At 36.0% G+C, this 26,125-nt stretch overlaps 1 protein-coding gene across 1 annotated transcript; it reads left to right on the top strand.

Moving 5' to 3' along the window:
- LOC146733712 (uncharacterized) lies at positions 1-25,306 on the top strand. The gene is made up of 3 exons (XM_085491144.1): positions 1-126; positions 950-1,599; positions 24,903-25,306. Exons 1-3 carry the CDS (start codon positions 77-79, stop codon positions 25,184-25,186), a joined length of 984 nt encoding a protein of 327 aa, XP_085347270.1. The 5' UTR covers positions 1-76; the 3' UTR covers positions 25,187-25,306.
- The last annotated feature ends 819 nt before the right edge of the window (positions 25,307-26,125 follow it).

Below are 26,125 nucleotides of genomic sequence, written 5' to 3' on the forward strand. Positions count from 1 at the left end.
TACTTCCATGACGACGAGGTCACAGTCACATGATCAACTCAAATCTTCGTAAAGAAGACGCAGCGAACGACTTGTCATGTCGTTGCCCAGTGTATGCAAGTTTGTCACCGCTCATACCAAGTTATGGTGAGTAACTTTATTCTACGTCTTCGTTGTGGTGCAATTCTACATTTATGTTCTCTTACTGGGCACATTAAAATTGTCAAATGAATAAATAAACGCCCAAATCCCGTTACCATGGAATCCGGCAAGGCATTTAATATAGCAAAACCATCTGTAGCACAGGGGCTTGACGATCTATTCGTCTCAATGCGTGGACGTCTATGGGGGTCGTGGGACTATGTCCCGGAATTTCAAACTCTGGCAGCAAAGAAAGGAAATGCAGTCCTGTCGTTTGAGGGCGCGAACGCATGCGCAGATTGACACAACTTAAGTCTGGTATCACAGAGAATAAAAAATGTCAAATTTCGTTATAAATGCGTAAAATCTGGAAAAATATATGATTTATATGTAATCAGACAACATTTTGCGATAGTCCAATGTCTTATAATCACTCGTAACTGGTTTGGACAAGGTATTTTGTATTTTGAGGTATGATTTTCGGCAGCTAGAAAAATGTGTGCACATTTTGTTTCCTCCCTTGTCTTATAGTGCAAGCTGATCAGCCGGAAACAAGTATTAGTGATTTTCGTGGTTTCGAAGCGTGATGATTAAATTTAATAACATTTGCTTGCTTTACATTACTAAACTGTTTTAATTCTATAATTTCTATTATTTTGAGCAAGGACAAGGTCCTGTACCGGGACATAGTCGCTCGGTCCCATAGACGTCTATGCATTGAGACGAAGAGATCGTCAGGCCCCTGTGATCTGTAGCTATGTGTAGTATGTAATATGTTATTTGAAGTTATAAAATTGTTAGAAATCATCACCATCATTTTACTTTCTAGGTTGATGGAGAATTTTTGTATCAAAAATGGCAGTGAAACCAGTTCAAATCTACTGTGTAGTAAAATACAAATGATAAAAAAAAACACTGATGCCACTTGTACAAGTAATTGTTCATCAATTGGAAAATTTATCAAAGATATTTGGGGTAACCAAGTGCGGGTTGTTCGAAGAACAGAATCGCGACTGTCTGGTAAAGTACAGAATCGTGTATATATAAACCTTACCGAAATCAACAAAAGTGATCATGTACATGTACCTATGACATGGGAAAGTGTAAAGTCGTACGTTCCTAATGGTTGGATCTGTGGTTGTGTTGACCCCCCTGACGATTCTGTCTGTTGGATTTACATAAACAAGAAATATAATGAAACTGTTAATGGTTGTCGAGTCATCACTGAAGTGAAATTAACAAACATCAATGGCATGATTTCAGTACATGTGAAACACGGTCCATACTCTGTAAAGTTGGACGAGATTGGTTTGAAGTTACCATTGTCATTCAGATCAGGACAGCCAACTATGCATCAGATCAATGTCATGATGGATTGGCTATCACAGCCTGGCACTATTTGCAGAGGATTTGAACTTGTAGTTTCCAATAGTTCACCTGTACCAAGTCTAGGGAAGGCAGATATTTGGCAGAAAGAAGGTGAGGAAGCTACCTTGTTCATTAGAAAGGAAAAATGCCTACTGATAGCAAATAATACTCCAGGACTATGTGAAAATTGTATCAACACAAAAAGATATTACTTTAAAAGAAAATCCTTCACTCAAGAAAGAAAACGACAAACAAAATTGAAATCTAACGGCAAAATCTAAAGTGAGAAATCACTCGGCCGAGAACGTATTGGATCACAAGATGCTTTATACAATGCAGGTAAATTATAATGTGTCGCGTGTGTTTGTGTCTCTGATAATTAACAGCAATTGCCGGTGTGTAAATGGTACCTATTAAATTGTTAGACAATTATCATCGCAATCTGAAATGTAGGTAGATGGTAAGTTTCTATCGTTCTTGGATGACTGGCATAAAACAGAAGAATCTAAACAATTTGTATCCAGTAAATTGTACTACAACATGCAGTCATTAATATTAGGATTTAAGCAAATTGTCTGTTACAAGTTACAACTATTCCCTGGTTCATCCATAATGCCGGGGATTATAAATCAGGATGTTGTTGAGAACATTTTCTGCCAAGTTAGATCATTTAATGGTCAAAATACAAATCCAACATATGATAAGTACTGCAAAACACAAAATAGCATTCTAATTGGGCAAAAGACAATTAGTAAGAAGGGAAATGCTAGTTTAACATGGCGATAAAGTGATATATCATATAATGTATGTTACATGTACGGATAACTATGACTTCAAACACTTTGAGCTTCCAATTCACAAAGATTTATGCTATGCTGTAGTGTCTGATACAATACAATACAAAAGAAAAGAGTGGAAATAAAATTTGCATGTAAAAAAAATGCAAATGGTAATGCAAGCCAGCTTCAATACCTAACAAAATGCCTGAATATGTGGTATTGATAAATGCAGTATTTATTTTATTGATGGTGCACCAGGAACTTACATCAACCATTTCTAAAACATTTTTTTTTTTTATTCAAAGTATTCTGATTTGTAGAAATCATATTTTGTAAACCTCTTATAAGCGTTAAATAAAATTTGATATTGTATACATAAATATTATCTCTACCTGATTAAATTCTGCGTATCCTCATCAACAAACGATTAGGTACATCTATTGGAGTTGCCTCGTATGCTGTTACAACACCAGGATTAGGTAAATGGTCTGTAGAAAGTATTTTCTCTTTGAGACGTCTTCCTAACTCACTCTTCTTCAGCAGACGTGAGCCAGCCACATTGTATGTGTAGCCCCAGGCTCGTCAGGCTAGCTCAGATGAAGGTCAGGCCGGGGTCAGGGAGAAAACAATTATAACAAAATCAATTTTGAGCTGTGGATAAGGCCGGGTTGAGTCAACTTCTCTATTATGAGTCTTCTTCTGATGCTGCACAATTTGGATTGGTAAGCGGCATATACCAGTGATGAGGGCGCTGTTTACACTAGATCAAACTAGCTCTATAGGGGAAAAAACCACTATCTTATAAATAATCACTATCAACACTATATACCATATAGGGGACACACACTGTCACACAAACAACTCATCCATACGAGGTGACAATACCATATATTACGTTTAACTTATTATGTCAGGTTTATTAAACACACTGATCTTCACACTATCAAATTTATGACATCAATTCAAAATAGCAACAATAAAACAATACAGTAACGATACCCACTGTAAACAGTATGAGCATATAACTCACAACACAGAATATTAAAGAACTAAACCTATTAACCTAACAGGTCACTGACAAATTCTATCAGCTGTTCAGAAATATTAATGCACTAACCTTATTAACCGAACAAGCAACTGTTCAGAAATATTAATGCATTAACCTTATTAACCTAACAAGCAGCTGTTCAGAAATATTAATTCATTAACCTTATTAACCTAACAAGCAACTGTTCAGAAATATTAATGCATTAATCTTATTAATCGAACAAGCAACTGTTCAGAAATATTAATGCATTAACCTTATTAATCTAACAAATCACTGACTAAATTCAAAGCCTGTTATTTGACTTTGTAAATAAAATCAGTAACAGTATATTTTTATACAATGGTTACAAATTATAGGGCAATGTCAACTCTACACTTTACAAGTGGTAGAGCAATGGTACACACAAAACATTAATAGGAAATGGTCTGTGGTCACGTATCACCAAGGGTTCCAAAGCCAAAAGTCTTTTAGTTCGACGGAGATAAAATTCTCGTAATTTTAACAACAGGTCGAAAAAATATATCGAAACGCACAACGTTATTTGCGGGAACACAAGTTGCACGTGACATATATGACCACTTCGGTTGTCACAGCAACGAATTTAGTCGTGCGCGTGACCAGCACAGGCAAAAGTTATTGCCTCATAGAATCAATAAAAATTACCGAAAATACACAGTAAATTTGTTACTTTTATGAGCGCTCGATGACTAAGTCTTGCAATTGCAAAATCATTTGAATAAGGAAACTTATTTTCACTAAATTGTCACACAAAAGTTCTTTCTCTAACAGAAATAAAAGTCCCGAATCGACGAATTATCATCACAGTGACGAATTACGACAGATAAACACGATTCACAACCTTACCCGCTCGCCCATGGGCAGTGGTGACTGTAACAGTTTAATACACTGGGAAAGACGCCGCAGACGAAATCAATGGTCGATGATCGGAGAATGACGCAGCAGACGACATCAATGCTCGACGATCGGAGAATTACGCAGCTGAAGAAATCAATGGTCGACGATCGGAGAATTACGCAGCTGAAGAAATCAATGGTCGATGATCGGAGAAACCCTCACTGGAAAGCTAGAAAGTCGATCAAATTCAGTTCATTACTCTGCAAACACCGCACTTGTACTATAGCGGGCATAATTTATGTCAACGATATCTTTATTGTGGACGGTGACGATCCAGGTCTTCTCCTGTCTTCTCCGGTCTTCTCCTCGCAGGCGACCTACTTTCACACTGCCTGTAGCTATATGCAAATGGGGATTACGCCACCATAGTTCAAAATTAACAGTTTGTTCGTTCGTTTTTATTCCAATATTGCATAATGCGTAAATGAAAGGAAAAATATAAACTACAAACTGATGGAATGTAACAAAACAAGAAATGCTAGAAACCCAGGGTTACATCTACATCTACTAAAATGAGCTGCTGCTCTTTGGTGTATTGTGTACTGTTGAAGATGTCTGGTTGCTGAGTGAGCATTGCAAGCAAACGGTGATGCGAGTTTATCTTGCCTTCTGATCGGTCTTGCTTCAAATCACTTATTGGTACCTTTGCTTCAGCCTTCTTTGCAGCTATCTTTGCTCTATGAGCCTTTGTTTTTTTCAGTTGTAAATCTCTTTTGTAGTCTTTCAAAAATTGTCCTGCTCCCATTCTCATGTATCTTTTGACAAGACGCTTGAAGAGAATCTTTATAGCCATGGTGTTGAATGTGGTTCCTGGGCAGTTTGTGAATATACCAGCAAAGATGACTTATATTTCATCATTGTTGATCATTTGCTCAGTAGCATTGGAAATGAGCTCTTCTGAATTTTTATCAAGTTCTTTAACAGTTAAGAACTTAATTCGTTCTTGTTCTAACTTGATAACAAATGTGTAAGCTTCATCACTTACATGGATAAGACCACGTTTTGTGAACTGCCTACTGTCAATGACATTCAGTGTCTCTGGGTATATTGTCTCTTCTTATAATTGATTCAGGAACAATTAAGTGATTATTTAGCTGCTTATTCGCAAATTCCTGTTTCACGTTTTCATGGACCTTTCTATCATTAGATGTTACATTTTTTTTAATGTATTGGCGCGAGGCTTCTAACACTTTATGTAGTGTCCATCTTCCTACATATCTTATTTTACCTTTACCATCATTTCCCATATCATTGACATTTAGAACAGGCTCTGCCAGCTGGTCTCTATTATCTGTGATTCTGTCAGCAAGTAAATTCATTTGCACATCACTGATTTTCCACATTATGTTAGTCAACAATATGCGATGTTCCACTTTCAAGTCATTGACAGGTATCCTAAAGAGAGCTGCACCTTCATTTGTCAAATCATATTCAGTTGTGAGCTTGTGCAAATCTCAAGCAAAGGATGTGAAATCTGATCTTTTCTCGATGCTCTGCTTTGTACTACGATATATCTTCGGCCACTGTATTCTAATAAATAAGTTAAATGTTGATGGCGTCTTAGAAAGCTCATCCAAAAGGTGGTTAATTTTCCATGAAAGTGATTCCACTTCATCACTGAATGGAGAGTTATCTCTGATACTATCTGGAAATGATTCAAAATTAAAACCTGGTGGATTTTCAAGAATTGAACCACTTATGTTCATCTCAGTGTAGACAACCTCTAAATCTATCATAGGAACCTGATTTTGAGTCGTCTCATAAAAGGATTCAATGTCTGCATCCTCTTCATCATCAGTCCTACTCTCTTTCACATCTCCACACTCATCAACGTCATAGCTACATGCAAGTTCTTCATTGCAGCATGCAACACTCTCTGGCAAGAACTCTTGCTCATTTACCATGGAAGCATAAAATGATGTCACATCTTTGTTACCAGGCAGCATTCGCCAAGGAACAAATCCCTTCAGTTCAATATTTTGTCTGAATTTTGTTTGAGACACTGACAGTGCTACATACAACTTCCCAGCACAGAATTCATTTTATGCATGAACTATTATGTTACTAAGAGTCTGACCTTGTGATTTATGTGCTGTCATTGACCAGCACAGCTTTAAAGGGGAACTAAATAGAGCCTATTTTGGTGTTTGTATTTATCAAGTTATGTATATTGATTATAAATTTGAAAAAAAAAATTAAAAAAAATGATTATCTTCAGAGTTATGATTTAAATATGAGAAACCATAAACCTGCGAAGGACTTCCGTTTGCGCCATCTTGCCATAAAAAAATGCCCTCATGAGGTATAAACAGGTAAGGTAACAAAGCATGATGACGAAATAGTATCTGATTAAATATAAGCAACTTAGGGAGCCATAGCTGGCTGGACTGGTGATTTGACTTCTAGTCTTGGTTGTTTCGACTTTTACGTTAATGTTATTTACAAGCATATCAACATACAAACATTATGGATGTGCGATTGATCGAGACAGGCATTTTGTTTTGTTTTTTGTCTGTCTAATAAATGCTGTTTCCAGTACTGCACTGTGCGGCGTGCAAATTATTCAATTTAGTTTAGATGGTGGAGTATGCAATCTTGAGTTTGTAGGGTGGTGGTGGAAACATTTTCGTCCATGTATTCACGGGGCTGCACTGGCAAATCATGGGACAAGTGTCACAGGAACACCAAGCAGATTGTTCACAGACTTCCATGTAATTTGAAATAAAACTATCATCCGAACAAGGGGCATCGTCGACGATATACTCTCATCACTCACACTGGACTGATCTGAATCTTCACAGTATACCGTACTTCCCTGATCATAAGCCCGGAGGCATGAACACGTAATGGAAAAGTAAGGGATGAGCTTGTACTCGAGGACCAACTCAGAAAAAATGATTTTGTTTTGGGGTTAAACACTGTAACCATCTTGTAAACAACGAAAAATTATCCAAAAAAAGTTATTCGTTCACCACGCCGGGCTCGGGAAAATAATACCTATTTTTGGAAAAAAATGCGTCATTGATTTGAACAACACTTTACAATAAAGAAACAAACATGTTCATAAAAAACACACACATTTTATTACAATACGATTTACATACCATCTGAATTTACGGTGAAATAATGGGTAGGGTCTGTGAGGAAACAGTGGCGAAGGCATTTATCATTATCTTCGTTTTGGTATGTTTTCGATCACACGCAAACTCTCAACACAAAGCAATTTTCCACCATGAGGTTTTTCAGCACGATTTGACCTGGAACAACTTCCTTTGACATAACAGGTCATGTCTTTCATTAACCAATCAAAATGATGTGTCGTAATGATGAAATTTTCCGATTATTGACGATGATTTTTTAATGCAATGCGGAAGTGAATTACCGCAATGTTAAAATGCGATCTGTAGCACTGATTGCAACGAAAAAACGATGATTTTTTTCCCTAAAAACTGGCGATTCGCAATTTCCAAAATATAATTGACTGTTAATAGTAATCGTGGGTAAACTGAGTGTGGAGGAAGAATTTAAACACCTTTCTCGATCGCCAACATGTCTCATCGTTCAAACCCTAGGCCTTTCATGATAGTCTCAAAGTAAACCATGCCCAATAACCAGGTACACTACTTAACGATCACATTTTTGGCTTTTCGAAAACTACTACTCAAAGAAATAGGGATTACTCCAGAATTGCAACATCGGGGTTCATCCTGAGTAAATGACAGAATAGAAAGCATGCGAACCACGTTGTGTACGTTCACCACGCACTCTGAAATTAATGCGAGTTTTCTCATAAAACTAAAAGCATGAAACAAACTATCATGCCATTCACGATTATTATGAATTGAAACACACCTTTTACACGCATATTATAATCGTGAATGCTCTCAACTCCATCAATACCAAGTAAAAATATAGGGATGGGCTTCATACTCGAGAGGGACTTACGATCGGGGAAGTACGGTACTTTAACGCAATTGGGCTTTCATTCTCAGAATACTGTGGTTCAAACGCATAAGGCTCTAACCCAAGTTTTAAAAAGCACATTGTGCATATAAAAGTTGAGTTTATACTGGTAGTACACAATGCTTGGCAGCATGAACGGCTATGTACAATGGCGTATACGAATGTGATCAGATACTTAAACGTCATAGCTTTGAAAAGTACCCGGATGTTAAATATGTTCGTTCGTTATTTATTCCCCTCCATGAATGGCATCCATGGTGTTTGATTGCAAGCATCAATTAAACCACTGCAATATTATTTCGAATACAGTTTAGAATATAAACAACTATAAATTAAGGCCGCATTTAGGTTCGCTTTAAGGGATGTTGGCAGCAAGTTCCAATAACTCGACCTTTGTCATTCTTTATAGCCCATGTTTTCCTTGGAACAGAGCAATTGACACCATTATTCAAAGAAACCAGGGGATCTCCATTCTCATTTGTACCATCAAATGTCCCCATAGAACCATTGCTTAATCCTCCATGTAGGTTGTTGAGTAGCATTACAGGGGCTCCTATTTTTACATGGATTTCTTTCTGTGCAATGCAAAGTTTGTCAAGTTGCCTTTGATTACCATTGTCATCTGACTTGAATGAATGGTACTCACCAGGAAGTTTGGGTCATCCTGATGCTGTCTATATACAGTATGCAGAAGAACGTTGTGCCTAAATGTTGGTTTGAAAAGTGGTGACAAAAAGGCATACTGGCCAGGGTCAATACAGTCTGCTACTGGAGGCAGTTGGTAGAAATCCCCAACTCCAATGACTTGCATTCCACCAAATGGTTGGTTGACACCCCTGCAATGCATTGCTAGCTTTGATACAAGATTAAATATTCTGGCACTCATCATTGAAATCTCATCTATTATCAAGACCTTGAGTTGCTGAATTTTACCACATGTTGTCTCCTTTGTATTTTCTATGATGAAATCTACGACTTGTCAGCCAATCCTATACCGAAGTAGTGGTGCACTGTTTCGGCCTTGCCTGGTCCTCTCTCTCAATATCATACACGCTACAAGCTGCTCCAGAGGGGCACACAATCTGAACTTCATTCTCCTTGTATTTTTGACCATGTTGCTTTTACCACAGCCAGCTGGACCACTGATAAAAACGTTGTGACCTGCCAAAGAAATGTCCAGTGCCCTTTGCTGTTCCTGTGATCATTTGGTTTTGAATGGAAATGGGAATATATCTAAATTCATAGATGCTTGGTACATACAATGTTGTATTTTAAATACTATACAGGTGTATTTGGGCTGCTACCATATGTCATAAAGTCAATGAGCTTGTGACAAAAGGAGTTTTGTTCAGGGGTGATCATTGTTATGCCATGTATTGAAAGATAAGAAACACACATGAAACAAAATGATTGAGTGTTGTGCAAGTTACGTACACCGCTGGAATTATTGAAATGCATCAACAATAAGTTAGTCGGTATTTCATTCATAACATGTTCAGATCAAACTTGCGTTTATATTTTTCAATCAATGAATATTTTATTGTGTGAAAATCAATGTACTGTAAAATATCTTATTTTAGCTGGAATTCGCTCAAAAAACTTTTGAGGTATTTTGTATGGAATTTATTTTTACTGATCTTTGACAAGTTGAATGTAAAATATAGGAAAACAGGTATACATGTATTCGCTGGATTTTATTTTCACTGAATCATTCCTTTGGTGAAAATTACTTCCAAGCGAAAATAAAGTATTTTACAGTATTTAAACTTAAATCTCGCAAATGAATGTGGCAATGATCACTGGCCTTTTATTTGTTAATTCTAACCTACTTTCATAATTGACTTGGTCTTTTGGAATTAATAGCAGTGATAGTTCAATATCTAATGGGCTAATACATTAGAGAGTTTCTATGCTGAATAATAAAAAGACAAAATGAAGATGCAAAATGTATCCAATTTATTTGTAGTGGGTACGTTTACCCTTATATTCTTTTGTCAAATTTAATGACCCTTCCTATATGTACTGGACCACCCTTTCAATTTTACACCCATTCATTAATAATTAGTGATACACAAAATGTTGTCACATGGGAATGAAGTAAAAATACATGATTTCCAGGCCCCTTTTTAAATTTCCCAGTCCAATCATACCGAATATTAAAACTAACTGAAATGAAATGAATTTCCTATTTGTGATAAAATAACTTATGTTTGGGAAAGTGTTGGAGAATTGGTATGAGTAGATATACAAATGTATCACAATAAAACAATCATGCTATACATGCACTTATAAGACACTTATACATGTAACAAATTAAACAATATGTTTAGTGATGAATTGAATAGCTTTATTATTAATTTTATGTAGTAACAATAACATGAAAAATGCATTCAATAAATTTAATTGATTATAATTAGTGACCAAAAACACTTAGATTTAGAAAAGTTAAAAATTAAACACAAGAAATAAAAATAACAGTGATGTTTATATATTGGTCAATGTAACACAAACATCAGATACATGTATGTGGTGTAAATCCCCTGTGCAAATCTTAGTAAATGTTTCTCTGCAGAGTAGCCAATGAAAACGGTGTTGAATCTTGTTGTACAATACATGTGTATAAATATTGTCCTTGTATTGACACTACTCAACACAAGGCAACAAGTATGCTAGTTACACTGACCAACATACAACAGCTTGAAATAAAACCACATGCATTGATTTGAATCACATACCTTATAATTTGTTTGCTTGAATATTTTCAAATATTTTACTAGTAAAAGGCAATCCCGTAAGAATATGTTAATTAATATTAATAATTTCTACATGACAATTTATAGTGCCAGCAGTTCCACAACAGACAAGGATAATGTACATAATCTATTTATTCCTAAAATTGTCTTAAAAACGTGTACATCATCAAAATATTTAAGAGAAAGTGTAAATGCCCATACTTTGGACTATGATGAGTCATACTATAACAATGCCCACAGAGAAAGATAAAGGTCAAGGGCACAGGCTGTGTCTTGAATTGAGGACAGGCTAAGGACAATTATCAAACAAACCTTGAAAAGTTAAATAATAATGAAATTAAGAATTTTATGAGCAAACCTTATAGCATTTATGAGTCAGAAACTGCAGTCACAGATTTTGAAAATTTAATTACAAATATTGCAGACAAATGTCTAAAGAAAATTACTCCTAAACTTAAAAAAAATAAACGCAAAAGTAAACAAAAAAAACTGGTTTGACCAGGATTGTTGGTCCCTTCGTAAGGAGTTAAGGAGCCTATCACGTTTATTACAAAAGTATCCTCAAGATCCATATATCCGAGGGAAATTCTTTCAAACCCGTAAACAGTATAAAAAACTAATCAAACATAAAAGTAATCAGAAAATGATTGCACAACTCAAAGAATTGGAAAATTCTAAATCAGACACATCTAAATTTTGGAAGATTCTTCGTGAAATGAATGGCGAGAACCCCAGTAATAATAACGGGAATGTTCAACCTGGTGATTGGTTGGTTTACTTTAAGACCCTACTTAATACTGATAGCAGTACATCAAACTCTGAGATTGCGAATGAACTGGAGAATAGTGAAAAGAGTGCAAGTAGCAACCCCTATTTAGACAGACCAATCTTAAAAAATGAAATAACTAAAGCCATTAGACTTCTTAAAAGTAACAAGGCTTCGGCAGAAGATAGAATTTGCAATGAATTGTTAAAATACGGTGAACATCACTTATTAGATGCAATACATAAACTCTTTAATATTGTTTATAGTTCAAATAACTATCCACATTCTTGGAGCACTGGCCTGTTGGTACCAATCCACAAATCTGGGTCGAAAAATAACCCGGCCAACTACAGGGGAATTGCCATCTCTAGCTGTCTTGGCAAGTTATTCAATAGTATTCTAAATATTAGGCTGACATCATTTTTAGACTCTAATAACATTCTTTCCAGTCGACAGTTCGGATTCAGGCATGATTGTCGAACTACAGACAATCTTTTCATACTAAAAACCCTGGTAAATAAATATCTCTACAGTGGTAAGTCAGAGTGCGCCAATAAACAAAATAACACAAATATTAAAAAATCAAAAAAATTATATGCCTGCTTTATTGACCTTAGAAAGGCCTTTGACAGTGTCTGGCATGATGGTCTATTCAAAAAATTAATCAAATATGGTATAACTGGAAAAATGTATAAAACTATCAAAAACATGTACAGTAAAGTAAAATATAAAGTTAAATGTAAAGAAGGCTTAACAAAACAATTTCAGTCCAATATTGGTGTTAAACAGGGATGTAATCTTAGTCCAACTCTCTTCAATCTTTTTTTTTTAAATGACCTGCCCACTATTTTCAATCCTAATACCTGTGATCCTCCTTATTTAGAAAACTCGCATGTCAGCTGTCTACTCTATGCCGATGATATTGTGATACTTTCTAAAACTAAACAGGGATTACAGACATGTCTTGATAGTTTGGCATTGTATGCTAAAACGTGGAAGCTCTCTGTCAACACTGACAAAACCAAAATTTTAATTTTCAATAAATCAAACAGACGTTTGAATAATGATACATTTTTTCTTGGAGGTATCGAACTTGATACAGTTAAATCTTATAACTATCTGGGACTAGTCATTAGTGCCAATGGTAAATTTAAGGATGGCCTAAAAAACCTTAAACGTAAGGCTCAAAAAGCTCTGTTTTCAATGAAAGCAAAGCTTGGCTCAATACAAAACATAAGTATAAAAGTTTCAATTTCCCTTTTTGACAAACTCATCAGACCTATCCTCATTTATGGTTGTGATGTTTGGGGTGATGAGTTCTCCACTAAATCACCTATTGAAGACGTTCAATTAAGTTATTGTCGGTATCTACTGGGGGTGTCACAACACACACCAATTATGGCCATGTATAGCGAGTTAGGCAGATACCCCCTAGACGTATTTATAAAAAAACAAATAATTAAATATTACAGTCGGGCCATGAATTCTAATAATGCGTTACTCAAGGAAGCTTTTGTGGTTAACCAAAGCATTAAAAGTAAATGGTATCTAGAAGTGACATCATTATTAAACAATATCCAACTATATCATTCAGTTAACAACGGTGATAAACTAACCTCGGCACAAATGAAACAAATTGATTTAGGCATCAAGGATTTATTTCTAACAAGATGGAAAGGTGAGGTCTATAATGATAACCGCACCAAAGCAAATGAGAAAAACAAACTAAGAACATATCGGCTAATCAAATCAGATTTAAAACTTGAGCCATATTTAGTCAAGCTAAAAAACTTTGAACTGCGTAGTGTGCTTACCAAATTCCGTCTTAGTGACCATAGTCTCAAAATTGAAATGGGTCGTCATAAAAAAATCCCACTAAACAACAGGGTTTGTGACATGTGTAACAAAGGTCTAATTGAGGATGAAATGCATTTTCTGCTGGAATGCAACAAATATAATGAGTTGCGTGCCAAACTGTTCAATAAAGCTAAGGATATGATCCCAGCATTTGAAAATAAACCTGCAGAGAAAAAATTCATGGAATTGTTACAGAATGAAAACATTATTATACCAGTAGCACAGTTCATAAGTAAAAGCTTTGAAGTCAGGAAGCAGGGTCTTACTTGACATCTTAATGCCTGCTGTCAATTTTGTAATTTTATATTAGATTGTATTTTAGAGATTTTGTTTTATTTAGTAATTTAGTGATTGTATTTGTTATTTGTTTTTTTTTTTAGTATATTGTGTTTTTGTTTTGTTTTTTATATATATATATTTCTCCTTGTACTTTGTGACCATTTTCTTTCCCTCCGGGGATTGTGTAAGAGTCAATAAGTAAATAAGATAATGAAAACAAATATACAAGATATTTTACTTGGAACGTACACAATACAAAGCTTGAGTAAAGTCCAAAAAAACAAAAAGATATAACAATACAAAACAACTAACTATAACTAAACTAAAATAATTTCAATATCTGAAAAAAAAAATTAGCTAAGTTGGTATAGATAAATTAATCATTATTCGAGAAAATCTGCACAAACAAATCTTTCTTACATCAATTTTGTAGATTGGGTGCATAAATATACAATGATTTAAGGAACTTATCCCTGTGCCCAGTAATATCATTATGTTTACAGTGCATTATATAATGTGTTTAATTCCCCAAGTCATCATTGTTACATAAATTACATACTCTATTATCTGTATCAGTACCCTGGTAACGGCCTGTCTCAATAGATAGAAAGTGTGCTGAAATACGGTATTTAGTTAAAGCTATTCTATGTTTCTTGTTTTTAATTTCATCCAAATAGTTATTTAACTTATAATTACTTTTAAATATGTTGCAAGTGCTTAACTTATTATGGCCAATCTTCTTTAAATCTTTTCCCCAATATTTAATGTAAATAAGCTTCATCTTCTCTTTGAACAAGTCACGGAAATTTGCTTGACTGATTTTTACATTATCCATTTGAGTAATTCTCAACAGCTTTTGTACAAAGGTAAACCATTGGTCATGGGTGTATTAAGCACTGCTTTCTTCGAATGCTGCATTAATGATTGCATTGTTTTTTGTTTTTACATGACATTCTTTGATATGATTTCATGACTGTTGTACAAATTTGATGCCTTCTTATGAACCCCAAGTACTCTTTTGCAGAACTTAACATGAACTTTTTCAATTATCAAACATCCACACCATAAAGTATAATTGGTTTAACTAAAGAGTCAAACAGTTTACTTGTAAGACTTACTGAGTAACACTCATTAGAATCCCAGAGCATTTTAAATAACTTAAATAAAGCTTTCTGGGCTTTGTCTTGTAACCTCGACGTTGTTTCATTAAATTTCCCATTAGTCTGGAAAATAATGCCAAGGTAATTGTAAGAATCAACACATTCTAGTTGTGTTCCATTTATAAAAAACTTAAATTTGTCATTACGATTCTTGCCATTACCATTGAATATCATAATTTTTGACTTTTTGATATTGACTTTAAGTTTCCACTTTTGACAATACAATTGAATAGCATCAATACCCTTCTGCAGCCTTTCATGGCTAGTAGATAGTAACAGCAGATCATCAGCATATAAAATACAATTAAATTTATAACCATTCAAATCTACTGGGTCAAAATGATTTACAGTATCGTAAATGTCATTCATAAAGACATTGAATAATAAAAGGCTTAAATTACAGCCCTGTCTCACTCCTCTGTGTGAGTCAAAATATGGAGTTACTCCTCGGTTTAATTTAATATTGTACCGTGGATTTTTATAAATTGACTTGATAGCAGCATAGAATTTTCCACCTATGCCCAATTGAAGTAATTTATAGAGTAGACCTTCACACCAATCCGAGTCGAAAGCCTTGGAAAAATCCACAAAACATGAAAAAAGTTAGTTACCAGACTTTCTAATTTTCTTATTTACATATTTTGTAATTGCACACCTTAGGATATAAATATTGTCAGTGGTACGATGGTTTTTCTTAAAACCAAATTAGTTAACCTTATCTTGCTTAGTTTCTTTTAAATAGTTAGTCTACTGTTTAAAATCATTGTGTACAATTTTGATAGGCAACTGGAAATGGCTACCCCCCTGTAATTGTTGCAATCTGCTGGGTTACCAGATTTAAAAATAGGAGTAATGGTACTGCAGTTCCACAATGATGGAAATTTTCCTGATTTGAACACTAGATTGAAAAGTTTAGTAATTGAGTTAACAATATAAGTTGCACCATTTTTAAGCATCTCATTTAAAATACGATCATTACCAGATGCTTTACCTGATTTAAGTAACCTAATGTGTTTTAGTACCTCACAATTTGTAAACTGAAAATCCAGATTGAGATTATTTTCATTCGACTTCTCCATTATATTGATATTGCCATTAATGTAATTCGGCAAATTATCATCACCTGTACAGAGTTGGCTATTTAAACTCTTGAAATGTTCAAGCCATGAATCTGAACTAATGCTATCATTACCAGACTTTATGTCATCAAGATTGCCCAATTCCTCTAAAAGTTTCCAGAAGAGTTTAGGATTAGACTGCTTCAGATTCATTATTTTGTCACACAATTTTGTTTTGTAGTCCCTTTTTTTATTTTAATCAGTTGTTTATATTTTTTAATTAATAAATATATACTTAACGAGATAGATATCAGTCCACACACCATACCAAGCACAACCCTGTGCTGGATCACATTTAACATTTATTTGTTTTCGCAATTAAACAAAAACAGCTAGCGCCTGTGATCAAGGCAAAATGTCCCTAGCCCTGCGTACAGTGCTGCGTGTACTGTACTGCACTGTACGAAGGGCTATAAGGGAATCACCAGTTAATTTGACCGAGGGGATGCTGGTGAATTTCACATGTTATTGTTAAATAATCACAAGTCCCCCCCTAGGTGTATATTAAAAATTGGGCTGTCCCCCCTTAGAAAAAGACAAAATATGGTAGCCCCCCCCCCCCATGATTTTTTTTTTAAACAATAAAGATTTACATTAATGAATCGTTGCATGCTTCCAGGTTCCAGCTCTTCTCCCTGACCTCGTCACTACAGTTTAAGGAACTATTAAGTCATCAGTCTCTATTTCCTCTGCACTGTCAACGAGATCATCACCATCAGAGTCCTCTGAGTCAGTTTCGTCAGTGTTGTACATTCTGGTGTTTACAGTTTGTAAATGTTCAGTGATTTTATGTGTTTTTGCTTGGTCTTTATATGATTTTCTGATTACATCACTGGTAATTGCTTTCATTTTGTCTTGTTTGTTCCCTTGTTTTGGTAGCTTATTATGGTCCAGGTACTTATCCAACTCAGCTGCTGTCAATGTTTTTAGTGTCCCATTCAACACCAAAGAAATCCAGTCATAATCACTATGACTTTTTTCCTGCTTCTTTTTTTGTTGTTTCTTTCTACCTTTTCCCCTAATGGTTTTCATTTGCTTTAGTGTGGTAAGATGTTGCAAATAGTCTATGACATATTGCTCTTCCACTGCATACTTAGAGGAAAATTCTTTGATGCTCTCAGTATTCTCCAAAGATAAAAGCCCATTTTTGAAATTCTGCGTGATGTTGAAACGCGGCTGCCAATCATTTGGCTGTCTTCTTTCACTATTACTATTCACACATGGGGTCTCATGCACGCTTAAGAAGTGGTACGGCCTCTCACTGTTTGTCACTGGTTGGGGAAAGTTACTCTGACTTATTTACCAGTTATGGAAGACGCCTAAAACAGTGGGCTATTGAACAGACGGCTTACAATGACAGCATGGTGAGTGAACTGCAGTCAATCTACTGAGTTCATGGCAGATCTTGATAAAACACTGACTTGTTAAGAAAAGAAAACAGGAGAAAAGCGAAGAAGCGAAAACGAGATCGTTTTGCAAGAGGAGTTACAGCTTTGTTACAAAGGATAACATCCACTGAGGTTGTACAAAGATGTTTCCCTGATGGTATACATGGTTCAGTAGATTTTGAAATCTCAGATCAAACTGAAGCCAATTTGAAGTTGTCAAAGATGGATGCAGTATATTTGCAATACCTCATTCATCGCAATGTCTTCTGTGCTGCAGCTAAGCAGCAGATGATGAAGTATGAAGAACTGAAGTTAAAATATGAGTGCCTGTCTGATAGTTCCAGTGGAGAGAGTTATGAGAATTGTGAAAGTGGTTCTAATGATCCTGGTGATAGTGCCGATACTGACATTCTTTGCGATGAGGATAGAGATTGATAGGAATGGAGAGGATCAAAAATAGATGCCTAGGTTCAATATCTACAGTTCCTCAGAAAGTTGTGTTTTATTAAAAAATATGAAAACTTTTTTATATATATTTTATTTATTTACATACAAAATATTACACTATATAAATATATTTTATCTTTATATTTTGTGTTATATTAGTGTGTTTGCTTTTCACAAACTTGTTTAAAAGGTTTGTTTTTCTTCATACAGTGGAAAGTGCAGTAAGTTTTTTATGCTATTTACAGAGGTTTATACTGTTGTTTACAAATGAAGTTTAATGTTTTATACTAATTTGATTAAGTTATTGTTGTGCAATAAAACAAACAAACAATAACTCTTTCTCATTGCAGTATGTTCATGACAGCAGCCGTCGTCTATACAATATATGTGAATAAACCCACAAAATTATACACCCCCTCCTTCACTCTTGGAAAAATTGTTAGCCCCCCTTTTCATATACAGAAAATGGAAAGCCCCCCCCCTTATAATTGCCCGGCACCCCCCAGGCCAGATTAACTGGTGAGTCCCTAATGTCCTATGCAACGTTTCGGATAGTCTAATAATAGATAAACTTACTCAGTGTCTTCGGTCACTGTATCCGTAGATCATGCCTTGTTTACAAATTAACAAGTTGATCAGGTGACTCTAACCTCGTCGTCACGGAAGTAAATAATTGAATAACTACTTACTTCTACCATGGAGGTCTTTTCTAACTCCATGCTTCCACCGATAAGTTGTTTGAGGATATTTGCATTATTTTTATCATGTACTATTTTATAAATGTAGAAATGTAAGTATAGCCTGTCAAGAATGAAGTATTTGCACAGGCAAACGTAATTTCAAACTATTGTTATTGAGTGAGGCTAACCGTGTTGTGAACTGTCAGTGGTTTGTAACCAGTTTTGTGATTGGTTGTTGATAAATTCAGAACAGGCCTCCAACTGTGCCGTGCGTTCGGGCAAATCGTTAGGAATTCCTAAATGGAGTCAATTTGTGTAGTTTTCTTGATTTATTCTGCAGATATCGGTAAAATGTAGGTAAGGCTTTGGCGAAATGTGTAGGAGCAACTAATATTCTTCAAGCTGGTATTTTTTTTAGATTTTATTTTTCATTCTTTTCGTCTGTTTTTTCGAGTTAAAAAATGTGAGCTGGCTATATGATGTTACTACCCCATGTGCGTTCCAAATTTAGCGGGAAAGCGGGGTGTTTTTCACCTACCAGAGCAGGCCCGCGCGGGAGGCAAATATGCCCCCTTTAAAATGCTAATATCTGCAATAGGTCCCAGAAATAAACTCACAGGGTTGATGTGCCCGCTGTAGGCCCTCTCTCGCAACAACCACTCTCATACACCGCCCTAGGCGCCGTATTGGCGTACCCATAGCCCCGACTAGACCGCGAACGTCCGCCTTAACTTTCGCACTGGGACTTACCCGCCACTTCCAACATGAGCATACGGAGAAGGCTTATTGTAATCAAAGAAACGAAACGAAACAGGATAACACACATAATAAAAATTGAACTATATTCAGTGAATATGGGTTTTATATGTTCAATATTTACAGAATATTTGCCGAAAATAATATTTAATACGTATATGGCTTGTTTCACTAATTACAGATAATCACAAACCTGTAATAAGCGAAACAAAGTTCTTACACGTACAACATTTACAACTGTCGGTGGAAACTTGACCAGTATATTTAGCTTTCATTAGTTTATACAATAACATAAAACTTTTGCCGAAAAAATGGGATTTTAATTAGTAAATGGTTTGTTTCGCTAATTACAGATAATCGAAATCTGTAATCAGCGAAACAAGACACGTTCGTGTCAGACCCACTAATTAAAATCCCGTTATTTTCGGCAAATGTTTTATGTTATTATATACACTCTGACACGTACAATATTCACAACTGTCGACGAAACTTGACCAGTATATTCACCATTCAGTAAGAGTATATAACCAAATAAAACATTTGCCAATAATAACAATATAATCAGTAAATGGTTCGTTTTGCTAATTACAGATAATCGAAAATCTGCAACCACGCGGCGAAACGGGAGGGGGGGGGGTATCGGCTGGTATCCAGAGCGGAACATGCACAATATAATAGTGACCTTAGGATTGTGTTTTCCAGAGTGTTCAAATAATAAAGGGTGATATTTTTGGACTAACATTATGCAATTTAAACACAAGACAAAAGTATTAAATGGATAACAAAAGAGGCTATAGTTAATATGAGAAAATGATTTGCTTGAGCCATTGGTAAATTTATGGAATTGATTTTGCTGTGATAATGTATACATGTATGAACAATTATGTGAATATGGTGTTGTGTGTTATAGAAAGTGGGTGATGTCTTAAGTCTTTTGGTTATGTCATTTGAATCAAGAGGGGGGGATAAAGTACTTGATCGGAAAGAATTATTATATTTGTTCTTTGGCAGTGAATGGCTTATTTGTACTTGACTGTGACCCACCCACCACTCGATTGTAATTTGGCCAGTTGCTATTAGACATCACTAACATGACTAGTTGGAAGACAACCATGTAATAATATTGTGAATAAAATAATCGTCTGTAATGAACAAGGAAATAATACAGTTTTTATTTTTTATTTCACCAACAATAAACAACAAGTTTACACACAAAAAAAATGAGTAAGAATAAAGTAAAAAGTTTAACCAATGGAAGATACAGGTGATGGTTGAATTATTTCGCCTGGAAGAAAATAAAAAAAACAAAACAAGTAAGTGGTAAGGATTATATAATTGTAATGAATGATTTGAGTAAGCTGTTGCTTAGAGGAGTGTTCAACAGGAAGAAAATTGTTGAAATAGATAATGCTTTGGAAATGATTGGACTTTCCACAATTAAATCTTGAGGCACATTGTAAATAACTGGTGAGAGGATGCTGAAAGCACTACCGTGCATTCAATCATCCTCTCAATGAAAATAAACACAGGTTATGCACATTTACATTATAATGAGGTAAATTAGTGTTGTAAACAGAGTGTCATGATTAAACCTGGTAAGATGTGCATGAAACAACTCATGGTGCAAAAGCACATAAGTGTTGACGGAAGACCCAAATGATAGGTATCACCACCGACAATCAATTTGGCAGTAGTCATATTGCTGAAAATACTATATCTTGTTGTTTTCAATAAGTATGTGTTTACAACATTGTACAAGACAGTATTATAGACCCATATCATGCAAAGTTACAGGGTGTTGTACAAATATACCCCCTTACTTTTAGGCTATTGTATGTTCATCCAACTGTCCATTCAGAATGAATAGAAAGTAAAGTAGGTGCAAAGAAACTATATGGAATGTAATTGTACTTCATAGGAATATCATTGATGATATCAATCCCATCAGACTGATAGAACCCGTAAAAGTAATGAATTTATCGCATGGCAATGTGCCATCTGACATATAACTGGAGTGAATTGACCATGTGCAAAAACAGCATTGTTGGTTTGCATAAGACAGCGTACTGCAGTTGATTATACAACAGAATTCGATCAAGCTGCCTCACCGACAAACCTAGATCGGTATCTTATCCAATTGCAACAATGCTCACTAGCTACATAGAGCACTTTAAATGCTGTTGAAATAGATACAAATCAACAACAGAATTAGTTGCTCTACAATGGAGTCTGTGGCTTGACAAACCCGATGAAAATTTCTTGAAAAATAAATAAAAATTGCCTAAACGAGGGGATGAACGCGAAAGTCATGTGACCGCGAAATCCCAATTGAATATTTAAAAACTATATTTAATATAAACAAATCTCGATCAGTAATACACCGTCAATGTAATATAAAGAATAACTCACTATTATCAGTATCTATAGATAAACGTTCGCAACTAGTTTAAACGAAGTTTAGACTTTAGTTTACTATTGTTCAGTGGATGGCACTGGTGGCAACTGGGGTGCAACACTCGAGGTAATTGGTTTGGTCACCGGCTGGATTTCAGTTGCAAGTTATGGTGATGGAGATGTGTGGGCAACATTGGGCATTGGTGAACCCATCGGGTATGATGTGCCAGGCAACAATGGAAACGGTACTTGTGGATAAGTGAATTGTGATGCGTCAAAAATATTTCCGTATCCTGGTGAATATTGAAACTAGTCAGTGCCAGGTTGATAATAAGAAGCAGTGAGATAGCTGTATGGAAAGTTTATATGTGAAGGCGTAATGTCAGTCGTACATGTGTTTGGGGAGTTACGGCTCCAAGATACCATAGGTATTGGTAATGTACTGCATTCACCGGTGGTCACTGTGGCGGTTGGATGTCGAGTAGCTTTTATCACTGGCGTCACATTGACATGTTCGAGTGGACGAGCGTCTCGGTGTGCGGTTTCAGGAAATACCACATTACGTTGTTTTACCGTCTCTCCGACTGGGTTGGAAACTTTTGCACCAGGACGGTATTTGTCAGCTCTGTTTTGTTTAAGATTGAAATTGTCTATAATATTCACAAATGCCTTGCTTATGACATGACACTATTATTTTACCGTTCGTATTAAGTATTTACTCCGGTTTGCATTCACCAGCAAAGCGCAGCGTTTCTGTGTATCTTTCGCCATGATCGCAAGCTGATCGTTGAGAACGGAAAAGTCTTTTCACAATGCTACCATTTCGTTGTTTGATGGCACTATGATCATCACTAGCGGATGGACGACTTGGCGACTGCGTTGATAACCATTCGTCTGTGCACTGAGCTTGTTCTGGTTTCAAATTTGTCGAAATCGCGTAGTTTGAAGAATTTGAGTGATGTCTCTCATGTAAAATCAAGCCTTTTAAATTCCGCATAATATTTCATGAGAGATGCATCTATAGATCTCAAAAAACATTCCAATGACTTTCATTGAGGTGTCCCAATAACGTCGATTTTGATTGAACTGGGGAAACGCCGAGGGGGTCACCAAACTTGTGCGTCACCAAACTTGTGCGTCACGTCACGCATTGGCGGACGTTCACATAATTTACAACGCACCTTGGAGACCGATCTCATATGGGGTACATGTAGGTTTGAGCAGTCTCGAATAAAAACAATGGTTATATTCTGCTGCAATGCATTATAATCGTTCTGAACAATGACATTTCTGGGAAAAGACAAAAACAAAACTGCACGAATGCGTTTCACATGATAGGATTCGTCGTTTTGAAATCAGTTGGACACGGAGCTAAATGTGTGAATGTGGGATAATATCGTGTGTTCTCTATACATTATTGTATCGACTTCGATGGCCACTAAGCTTTAATGTAACTAAATTAAGGTTGTTACAATTTAATAACGTAATGTCGCAGCTACTTGGGTGAGGCAGCTTGATCGAATTATGTTGTAGTTCCTGGGCTCCCTGTGGTCTCGCGCGACCATGACGTAATCTGACGCGTGCTCGTGGAGGTATTGTGGGAAATCTGGACAACTGCGTGTACAAATATGTTTTGACCAAAAAGTCAATCAGACTATGTAGGTTTCGTAACGGTTGCACTTTTTTGCATCACTGAAAATGCCTGAATTATTTGTTCGTATAATTATTACAAGAAATAAAACAAAATAAAATGTCATTTTCTCAATCAATTGGATATAATTTTTGGATTTTTAAAGGAATATACCATTGTGTGCGTGTAGTTTTGAGTTCGAGGACAGTGAGGAACAATCTAATTACTAGTCTACAAAATGAACAATTAATTTGACAATTTATAATTGTAATATTTGTTTATATTCCCGTATAAAGCGTTATTTCATCCAAACAGTGCCTCATATGGTACCATGGGTGACTTGAATACTGTACAAGTAGGAAGGTACAAGGCGCTATATCTCACAGGTACCAACTTGAATTTATAATATTTATTTAAATGGTGAGAAAAATTATTCAATATTTAACCTTCTGACTGGAAGACTTTTTCAAGATTTCTAGAGTTATTTACAACATGACACAACATCTTGTTGCCGATCTACGCTGTCGAAGTCTGATTATATTCATGCTATAATACGTCACATGACGTCACGCCAAATTACATCACATCACATGACGTCACGTTACAATACATTACGTCACTGCAATGTGATTCTTTTCATAGACGTCCTGCTTTGCCCTATCACCGTCCCTCAACACCGGTGGCCCAATACATTCTCGTTTCATGGATCAAACATCTATACATGATTCTTGAATTATGTTTTGTGAACGTAATTCATGATGACTCTCCTGGGTTCTGCATTTCGCCATAACATTTTTATATTACAAATACCAAATTCAATTTGGTTTCACATTCCCAGACACTCACAATACATATGTTGGCCACGAGTAATATAAAGCATCTTCGAATAGTGCAAGTGACCTGTGAGGGCATTAATCCGAAATAGTCAGGCAAATGCCCTGTTAATGAATACACAATGTTTCTGGATATAAAACCATTCAGTAAGAGTCAACAAAGGGTGGAATATTTGAGGTTCCATAAACCTGGGTCACAGGAAATAAACACTGTTTAAACTGTATGATTGCACATAGTACTTTCATTACTGTTACATATTTAGTTACTCCTCCACATCACGGTTTTTTAGTAACCGTGACCACATAAATAAGTTTAAACTTTAAAGCGGGGGGGTGGGGGGTGGTCACCTGCGCACGCGCGAGAATTGAGTCCAAATCGACGATAACAACGCACACCAAAAACGCAAAGGCTCATGGGCAGACGTGTGTTTGTAAACAATGACACGCTATGCCCATCTGCCGCATGAGCAGGTGACGGCTCCTCCGCTTTAACTCGGAGCCAAGTTCTTCCATAAACCGATTTTCGTCCGTTTTTGCATTCTCTACAATTATAAATGATGCATACTACTGAATAATACAAATAGATTGAAATTACAGATTGAAATCATAATGTAATATATCGGTAATCATAATTCAAATTTATTCCAGGTCAGGATTTCGCTCCTGCCGCTGCATGCGGTGGTAAAACAGGTCCAGTACAATGGCATAGCCTTCCGCTTATATTTAACATTGACACAGATCCAGCAGAGAGTTCACCCCTGAATCAAACATCGGCGGAGTACAAGGCAGCACTCGTGGATATACATAATGCACTGATATTTATCATGGATGATATTGTCAATGACAACACGACGATAACAAACTGGAAGACGGAACCAAGCTGCTTGCCATGCTGTAATCACAATCACGTGGCATGTCAATGTAAAGACTGACGTCACTCTCCATTTTGCGTGGTCTCTGGCGTGGACAATCTTAGGTCACACATCTGAATTGGGAAACGGGAGGCTGGAGCTGTCCAACTATATTTTAATAAAAAATATATCTTATTATAATGATGATAGAGTGTTGTTTTATGTGACTCGTGTAGGAATCTCCTATCTGCTTAAAGATCGGCGATTGTCGCGCCGCGCTCTGTTTGATATGGGACTCTTAGTGACGTACACAAATTCGAAGACGCGCTGCACGGCGACCACCACCCTCTAATTTATCATAAACTTTAGTGGCAACATATTACTTCAAATGAAAGTACAGAATGCGATCTGGCCATACTATTATATCTGTGAGTGTTACATCACGGTTACATCTACTCAAACTCGAAATATGTCACATAGATTGTTGCCGTAGTCAGTGGAATGCCAAATTAATAATGGCCACTTATAGCACTGATGTCGATATAAAAACTATGACAATATCCTCATCAACGCAGAAATGTAAATATCCATTACTAAATCCACGCTGACATTGAGTCGTGCCAGTGCGCCAACTAGTCGTAAACTAGCGTGAAGTGTGCGTAACCCGTCGTGACTGCGTGCCATGTCGGGACGAGAATTTTGAAATGTTCAACATTTTGGTCACGACAAAATTTCGCGACCGGGTCGTGAACTATGCGCAAACTGTTCGTGAACTCGTCGGGACGATGCGGGAGGATGCGTGCCAGTGCGTGGACGGTCTATGAATAGCGTCATCACTCCTTCTCTTTTCTAGCTCCATGTTCAGACGGAACTTGGACAGACCAGTTATCAAATTAAAGTTTTTGATATTGATGAGCTATGGTTCCATACTGATATTGAATTTAAATTTTATGTAAATTCTGAGTTTGTTTTTCACGAATATCACGGGGTGTAAATTCATGTTTGAGGTTGGACTTGATA

Source organism: Saccoglossus kowalevskii, chromosome 16 (assembly GCF_978046115.1).
Source record: "Saccoglossus kowalevskii chromosome 16, keSacKowa6.1, whole genome shotgun sequence".
Lineage (NCBI taxonomy): Eukaryota > Metazoa > Hemichordata > Enteropneusta > Harrimaniidae > Saccoglossus > Saccoglossus kowalevskii.